The sequence below is a fragment of the Pygoscelis adeliae genome, unplaced genomic scaffold (assembly GCF_000699105.1).
Source record: "Pygoscelis adeliae isolate BGI_AS28 unplaced genomic scaffold, ASM69910v1 Scaffold136, whole genome shotgun sequence".
NCBI classification, from domain to species: Eukaryota; Metazoa; Chordata; class Aves; order Sphenisciformes; family Spheniscidae; genus Pygoscelis; species Pygoscelis adeliae.
In genome coordinates, this window is record NW_008824901.1 from 91,573 (window position 1) to 100,534 (window position 8,962).

The 8,962-nt window shown below is 38.3% G+C and overlaps 1 protein-coding gene across 1 annotated transcript; it reads right to left on the reverse strand.

The window, feature by feature from the left end:
- Window positions 1-1,476: 1,476 nt before the first annotated feature.
- Window positions 1,477-7,698, reverse strand: CLEC3A (C-type lectin domain family 3, member A). Its single transcript, XM_009324836.1, has 3 exons — window positions 7,523-7,698; window positions 5,290-5,370; window positions 1,477-2,171 (listed from the first exon to the last, which is right to left on the reverse strand). Exons 1-3 carry the CDS (start codon window positions 7,635-7,637, stop codon window positions 1,780-1,782), a joined length of 588 nt encoding a protein of 195 aa, XP_009323111.1. The 5' UTR covers window positions 7,638-7,698; the 3' UTR covers window positions 1,477-1,779.
- Between the last annotated feature and the right edge of the window lie 1,264 nt (window positions 7,699-8,962).

Here is an 8,962-nt window from a genome sequence, read left to right on the forward strand (position 1 = left end):
AGGACATAAATTTTTAAACTCAAAGGTAAACAAGTTCTGGAATTTGTAGTGAATTTTCAGTTTGACTGTAGCTGTAGGGATATGCTGAGAAACTGACCTATTTCAGACAAGCCGGGGTAAAGAAGTCACACAAAATTACTGCAGACTTTTAATCATGTTAAAATGTAGGTAAAAGGAATATTGATCCCAACCTTAGCAAAGGTTGGTAGATTTTGAAAGAAAATTGGAGATATCTGGGGACTTTTTCCTCCTTTATTTTAACTCAGGAGCTAAGTGAGATAATTCAGAATCAGGCCTATTTTACAAATACATTAAATGTTGGAAAATGAAATTAATTACAACACATTACAGTGGTGCGTTGAACAGTTGCATCTCATACAGCACTTAGGCAAGCAGGGATCCGAATTTTGTCCTGTGGCATGTAAGTATACTAGTAAAAAAAAAAAAAGTATAATATAATGTACCCAAAGACAGTACCCCTTTTGAATCCTTAAGAAAAGTCCTAGGAAAGAACGGCTTTCATGTGGATGTGTAAGCTGTAAAAAATACTACTACAATTAAATACCAGCAATCACAAATTTATTGCATAATTGAAGAAAATCTTGCACAACTAAAAGATAAAATGTATGAATTAGCCTCCAAGCAGCAATATATTTAAATATTTAAATGCAATTCCTTTACAGAAGAGAGAAACTGCTATTTATAACATGAAGGCAAATCTCTATTGTGAGGTTAAGAACAGCAAAAAATAACCAACACATTTTACTTCATTTTCAAATGTCAGGTGTTAAGTTAGGAAAATTTGCATGTGGCCAAATGAGCCGTGGTTTGGCCCCACTCTTTTGTGCTAATCAGGTGTGCTGCCTGCCATGTGGAGACAGGTGGATGAGCGGTGATGTTGTGCCCAGAAAGGGGATCCTTCCTCTCTACTTGTGCTTTCAGGCAGTGTTACTGTCTGAATTATAAAGCCTCTTTCTGATCCTGCAGGAGAGAAGTCTTTTGCACATCTTATTAAGGCATTACATAGCAGGGGTACGATCTAGTCCCAGGTTGGCTTCTTCTATGGGAATGTTCCAAATGACATCTAACCATAACTGAGACATTTAGAAGCAAACATGTTTAGACTAACTGATGTTTTAGAACAGCTACTTCCCCCATTTTCTAGAGTGTATCACTTTTAACTCCATGTAGTTTAAAAATTAACATCAGATTTTTCTGTTTCATTTGGCTTTCTTAACCCATAGGTAAAACTCTTGGTCACAGATCCATCCTGTTAAACTCTATAAGGATGATGGCCATTTTTCACAGGAGCTCACATAATCCCAAAGTCCCTCTTAAGCACTGGAACTGAAAGCATTCCTACACCTTATATTGGCACATGTCACCATACAGCAATCTTTTGTAAACTTTCAATGAATTCACTAGATTTCTGAGTTCAAGTAAATACTATTCTACCATGGAGACGCAAAGTACACGAATAGGAGGTGAATTCCAGCAGCCTGAACATCAGGCTGAAATAATATGCCAAAATATGATACAGTGTACGTCAAAACATAATATATATTCCTGTACATAATGAGAGCACTCACTAAACATAACATTTTTAGCATCTGAATAGAAAATAAGATAATAAGAGAAAACTTCTGTTTCAGGAAAGAGCGAGTACAATGCAGGGGATGGATATTTTTAACTCACCACTGTTGAAGCGGGAGGGGTTACTAACAAGCAAAACTGCATGTTAATAACCCAAAACATGGTCATGGTCATTTGTATATGTAATTATGGGATCAGAAATTCACATATATATCTTTTGACAGTACGGCAGACTTCATCAACCCACTTGCCTTGTGATGACTGAGAAAAAAAGACACAGTTTTCACGCTTCCCCCCATTTGGTTGGGCGTGATCCCAGTTGAAGTACTGTAGAGCCATGCCATTGACATCAACAAATTTCCCTTCATTTATCATGTCATTGACACCCAACCAAAACTCAGACACTCTAGGCATACTTTTCTTGCCATACTCTCGAAGAGTATTTGTTTCATCGTTATTCCTTGGGATAGCCAGTGTCCCTCCCTTGGCTATGCAGTCTTCATTGGCTTCGTGAAAATGTTTGGTGCCTTCTGATATGAGGTAGCACTTCTTATGGGCCTTTGTCCCACGAAGACAGACTGTGAATAGATATTGGTTTGCATGTTCAGTAAAAGCTTGAGATATAGCTTTGAATAATGTTTCCTAAAATGATAACTTTCTAAAGGTATGTTGGGAATTAAGCAGACAAGTCCCTCAGCAAGCGAAAGGCTCTTGCCTCCGCAGAGTGGGCTTGAAAATAGCAGTAAGATCAGACTTTCCTGCTATTCCTCCCATTCATGTAGGACCTTGTATGCAGCCAGCGTGTTAGTATGCCTTTGGGAAGTCTGAACAGACTGCTCACAGGCACTCTGCAAAGCATCTTGGGCTACAAGGGAAGGCCAAAAGCAGAGCATGCTCTTATGGCTGCTCCAGAGAAGAGGCACTTAAGAGGAAGGACAGACATAGCTGTGATCTTAACACCATAAAGTGCTTTGGAGAATCTTTCCTGTGTTTATGCTGATGAACCTCAGGCATGATCTTGAGCCCCAGATTCTCTCCAGCAATGCAATTCTCTAAAGCATTTTTTTATTTTGCTGTTTCAGGCCTGTTGTCAGTGTATCTTATGTCTTCTTTTAGAAAATAGTCCTGCTTTCACACATTTTTACCTTATTTCATCAGTCTTAAAACTGATGGAATGGATGAGGTATGGATATTTGTATTGTTGGTAGATGGGAGTTGGTCATCAGAAAATCTATACTTTGCTTTATAGTAAAGAGACGAATCTAAAGATGTTTTTATGTTTATGATATTTAAGTGCCAAAGGAAAGTAAAGTTTTATGCATTAACTAAGCCTAGGAACTAGCAAACAAAGGCAGGACAGAAAAGTGCTATTTTAAATGTGTCCTGCTTACCAGAAAAACATTGATTTGAAATTCATAATGTAAATATCGATGATTGATAAAAGTATATTTCCACCTGCAGAAGAGTACATATTTGCCTCTTTAGTTCTTAATTTCTGGTCTTTCCAGCAAAGTCTACCCCTTCAAATTCTAAATTCAAATGAGGTAAAGTGACTTAAATTTATAAACACTTTTAAAAAGTGTACACTTATTACTGAGCTTGCATGACAATCTGAACCAAATAATCTAAACATTTGCATTTATAAATCTGTTTGCTTTTAGTTCTACTGGAACATATCGGGGAAGTCTTGATGTAAAGTCCAAATGTACTAGAACATTAATTTGGCATATGTTTTGTAACTGGAATTGCCTTGCAGAACCGCTGTCAGAGTTCTTCCAGCCCGAGGGCTGTGTGGGCAGGCTTGCAGGAGTGAATCCTTAAACTTTGCTTTCCAGCTCTTCTAATGCAGATATGTGAAAAACTGATTCTCCCAAGAAAAATACTTACAAGAAGAGAACCATCCTCGAAGGAGTGTTCCTTCTGAGCTGAGGAACATAGCAAAGGCCTTGAATAAACTCTTGTAACAATTGTTTAGAATCCTGTATGTGACTACTTCGAAGTGATTTCATTTATTGCTTAAACTCATCTTGTACTTACATTAGAAATATGTCGTGAAACAATATGAACATCTTCTGTCCTGATGTTTTCTATAATCTGTTTCTAACTCCTGTCATCTGTTCTTGTAAAAAAGCAATTATGTATCTGATCATCAGGATATGGAAATCCACTTTGGACCATATCCTATATGTCTCAGTTTTTTAGTGTTTCCAGTTGTAGTATTCATTGCATTCCTTAGCTGCATTTTCAGGGTCATCATTTTATATTAGGGCTTATCCTTCAAATTTTATCCTTTCCAACTGCTAATGGCCACAGAAAAGTAATGAGCGTATTTGCTAAATGTTGAATTCTTTAACAAATTTATATTCATGGGAAAGATCAGAGACACCTTATCTACTTCAACAATGCTGCAGTAATGATAGAGACTGGCCCTCTTTAGGAAGAAAGTATGTGCTGCTAAATGGCGTGTGGCAACATTTCACGCTATGTAGAAAGGAGACCTAGGAAATTCAAGCAAAAGAAGAAATCAGATTGTAACGTGTGTCTTGGAAATGTCCATAAGCTAAAAAAGCAGCTCCTTTTTCAAGTATCATAAGGCCATTAATAAACACAGTCAGAGCTAGAGGGGTGATAAATCTCTCTTTGCCAAATTTGGAATCCAGTTGAACAGTGTGGGTTCTGAATTCAGAATATAGCTCAAAATAAGTTTTGAGGATAGAAAATCTTCTGGCTCTGGTTTCATTTCTCAGCCATTGCATGCTTACTCTCAAGCTCCTTCTGGAAGCAAAACAAGAATTACTTTTAAACAAGAGTTACTTGTCTAGCACAGGCTCCCTCTTTTAAGAAACTTCTAAAGTCTTCTTATAAGAAATTTAAAATAAAAATATTTTGTAAAGCTCAAAAAGCTCTATGTAACCCAAGACATAAAGCGGGACAACCCAGATATTACCATCCCTAAGGAAAATACGTTCTGTTTCATGTGAATGATGTAATTTCCTCTGTAGTGTCCTCTTGTACATGTTTAAATGCCAAGTTTTGTGTCAACAGCTGTGAAAAAGCACAACTGTCTAGTAGGTGCATGTGTATTTACCCTTCTTATTTTGTTTGGAAATTTCCATCTGGCTATTTAAATACTTAAAGGACTCTGCACATTGATACGGGATATTTCTGAACTCACAGTGGGTATTACTTTGAAGTTTTATGGCAACTTTCACATTTTAGTGTCGCAAACTGCACACTTTAAAAAGGCTTAGTCCTTTTAGCTTCCTTTTGGGGGTATTCTCAGCCTTTTCCATGAATATTTTTGCCTTGATAGTTAGCCTGTGTTCATATCAAACCTGGGGACCTAACCCACTGACCACCTAAACTCTCAAACCCAGCAACCCTCGTTGTGTTGTCTTTGGTTATACCTAAAATCACAGCTTGGGGTTGTGTATAGCAAAGAAAAAAGTAGTTCTTGCCCCAGATTAATTCTTGCTCATAGTGAAGAATCATCACTTGTACGCCGTTAGTTCAGACTTGATTTTACTTGAATGCTTCCTTCAACATTCGTCTCACCATTACAACTATGGCATACCATGCTCTTAAGGAGTTGTATTTCTCAGTCACAAATCCCCATTAAAGAGAAGGATGGGAGTGAAGGAGAGAGGAAAGGCAGTGATAACTTTTGGAAGCTGTTGAACAGTGAAGCTTCTTTACCTGTCTGAAGTGCTTGCATTTCTTTCAGAGCATTTACTTCTCGCCATAATTTGTCAATCTGGGTCTTTAGGTCATCTTTTTCTTAAATAAAAGAAATACAGAGAAATGAACAGATCACCACACAAAAAAAAATTAAAAAATTATATGTTAAAAGCTGTTTCAAAATATCATGTTTCTGCATTACTGAGATATTTTGATTCCTTTTAAAGATTTTTCCTTAATGAAAGGATTCCTATAGGGTGCCTATTAAAAAACAGAAGGAAGCCACCTTTACTTTTCACCCTCATGGTTTAAATCTCATTTTCAGTTGGACTGTACCCTAGTAACTGTTTGAGAACCATCGATTGTTGCAACTAATCATTATTTAGCATGCCAGTATCTAATTTACAGCAAAATTTGCCTATTTACTTTTGAACCTGTATACCATGGTGTATATATATGACATACAAATAATAGCAGGACACAAATCATGTTTATTCAAGAAATGTTATTTCTGTGAGCATGAAAGTTTCACACAACTCTTGTTTTGACACAGTGAGGAACAACTAATATAATCCAACTTCACAGTCTCAATGTATCCAGACAAGCTTGCTGAGCTGCAATTTCCCCTCCCCAGGAGGAGCCTTCCTCTCTCTGTCAGTACAGAGAGGGCCTGGTGACTTGAGTCAGACAAATTCAGTCTGAATCACCATTTTGCAACACTTACAAAAGCACCAAGAAGATGGTGGGACAAGAAAAGGAGCTAATTTGCATAGAACTCCATTTTCATGTCCTCTTTTCCAGTCTTTTTTCTTAACCATTGTAATACTCCACCACCATCAAACAACTAGCAGGCATGTTTCCATTGCACAAGGTGGCAATTTGATTGCAGCAGTAACCAGACCTTCCAGAAGCCACAGCAATGAACATGAGGAATAAATAAGCTCTTTCACATATAGCAGAACTAACAAAACCACAGTTCCTACAGATCTGTGTTACATCACCTAATCCTCCAGCTGCACCCCAGAAAGCTCATCTCTTCTCCATATTCTCTACTGCCTGTGGGGATAACCCCAGCTGTCCTTCGTGACTCCCTGGTTCCCCAAGGCAGGACTCCCAGTTCCTCAATCCATGCTCCTCCCTGCGATTCCCAGTTCACAGCAGCCTCTCCGTGTCCCCTGTCTGCTTCAAAAGAGGCAAAAAGCAGAACAAGCTGAACTCCTGGTGCAACCTTTTCATAGTGGGACATTAATGCAAATTTTTTTCTTCCCCCCCCCCCCCCCCTCCCCCCCCATTCTAAATTTCATAAAATGTTGGGAAACTCATCCTCAGGAGCCCTGTTCTTCTGCCAAATTGTTTCAAGTTCAAAAGTAGTGGAAAGTACAGACAAATGTGCTGGCAAAACAAATGTGTAAGCAGCCTGTCCTTAGGACACCAAGCTAAAAACTATAGAGATTCAAAAGGAGAAGGAAGTGTATATCTAACTGTATAGCTCCAGAGCAGTGTAATCATGTTGTACAATGGCTTTATCAAAGCTGCGTTTTTTTCCATTGACTAGGAGTTTAAATATTTGCCATTAGTGTAACCTCCATCATACCCTCTTTTATTAGAAATAAGTCTTTAAATTAAATATACAGACATTTCCAAACAACTTTCAGTGTTTTTTTTTATTTGCTCTGTAAGCTTTGCTCTGGGAATTTGTGCTTTATCTTTTTCTTCCAATTCTTTTTCATTAGTTTGACTTGCCATTTCACAGTACTTGTCACACAGATAAAGTAATATTTTGCAAATATTAGACAGACATTCTGTTAAAATCAGGAAATGGTACAAAAATCTGAACAATAACCCTTGGAGACTGAATATTTTATTCTGCTCTTTTCTACCATATGTACATGAATTTCCATTCTTCTGACCTTAGTCAATCTAACTACGTAACTAAGAACGATTGGCCAGAGTCCTCTCTCAGCTGTACCTCTGAGTCCTAAATAATGTCGACAGAGATGAATAGGCATAACAGAGCAATATATTTACAACTCTTATAGAGCTCTATTCTATAACTCATTCTGCCACCTTATTTTAACATTGCTAACTCATATACATATTTCAAAGACTAGATATAATATAGACTCAACTGTCCTTTGTTTATAAGCATTTGTATAATGTTAGTTTCTGGTTCATGCAATGTTATTTAAGTACATAGTAAACTTGCATAGTCTATAAGCTTCAATCCCTCCTCACAGTTAAAAACCAGTACCTTTCACTCTACGTTTGCTGTGCTTCCTGGCTTTGAATTTGGAAGCCTGGCTGATGGTCTGATCCAGCAGTAGAATGCTTATGAGTAGAAAAATCCTAAGTCCAGTTTGTGCCATGTCTCTTCTAAAGAACTTAACAAGGAGCTTCAAGAGATGCTCTTTAGCAGCTCTGAGAGCAAGTCACATAGACACATCTCAGTAGGGACTGACTGAGGTCAGCTTTATAAAAGTGTAGTGATAGGGCTGGCTGTACTCCTTGCTTACGAAATGTGTTTAATACTTAAGCTGGCTGTAGCATAAGGCACCCCCTTGTTCTCACATCTCATCTGAAATTCCTATTTCTGTTTTGAGTTCAGCTGGGACAGGTTGCTTTTACTGAGGCTGTACCAGCACTGAACAGCACGCTGATTGCCACTAATGAGTGCCGTATCTGTTTTAACTTTGAAGCCAAAATGTATGGAAAAGCAGATGGATGCTCGAAAACACCTTGTGCAATGCCAGCCTCAAGGAGGGGTAGCCAAAAGATTTCTGCAAATGTAACAGGCTCACCCAGGACGGCTCTGACCCAAGCTGGCTAAGTCATGACAATGGTCATAATCTTATTTACATTGAAACAAAAAAAGAATTTACTCACTCCTGAGTAAATGTAAACATTGCAGCTACACACATGCATATATACACAAAGATCATATAATGTGAGGAGTGCATTTATTAATTTATAAAGAGTTAATAAATACCTAATAGATATGACTGCATTTCTGATTAAGAACAATATGTGCTATCAGCAGGGTCTAGTCAGGGGAACAAAAGTCAGCGATACTCTTCCAAGGGTTCCCAAGTCCTGACTATATGGTCAGAGGAAGTGATGCTGCTCTCAGTACAGCACAAGATGCTCGAAGCAGGACAGTGTCTCTCTGGACTCCGGAGAGCTCTCTGCATTTGGATCTCTTTCATTTGCCCTTGGGCTCTGTTGTGTTTTGTGGGGCTGCCTTTTAATTGGGATTGCTCTAAGTAGTAGAATGTCTCACTGATTTTCGTGGACAAATGAAATTGTCACAATAATGTGCCTATCCATCATAGTCTTTTCTCCCCCCCCATCCCCCCAGTAAGAGAGGGTTTGTTTAAAATGTTGACACTGAAGTCGTCATTGGGTGATGGGGTGCTGGCAGGCACAGTTCGTGCCCCTCACAGCTGTTGTTCCAAACATCTCTTTGCTGTCTCTGCCTTGGTTACATTCTGCTCATGTTGCAAGATTTTTTCAAACTGTAACAGCAAGAGACTTATTACTTGATTAAATGAAAGCTGAGATTTAGGGACATGCTGTTATACTACATGCATGCATACTGGCTTTTTCCAACCCCCGCGTACAGCCTAAAAGCGCTTCAGTACTTATAATGTAAAACACACCTACACCATCTGTTTTGGATATCTTTAAATAACTA

Excerpts from the sequence above, each read along its gene's own strand:
- CLEC3A (XM_009324836.1), bottom strand. The coding sequence starts at position 7,637 with ATGGCACAAACTGGACTTAGGATTTTTCTACTCATAAGCATTCTACTG. Across the intron at positions 5,371-7,522 it reads CAGCAAACGTAGAGTGAAAG|AAAAAGATGACCTAAAGACC; the intron begins GTACTGGTTTTT and ends CTTTTATTTAAG. Across the intron at positions 2,172-5,289 it reads AATGCAAGCACTTCAGACAG|TCTGTCTTCGTGGGACAAAG; the intron begins GTAAAGAAGCTT and ends ATCTATTCACAG.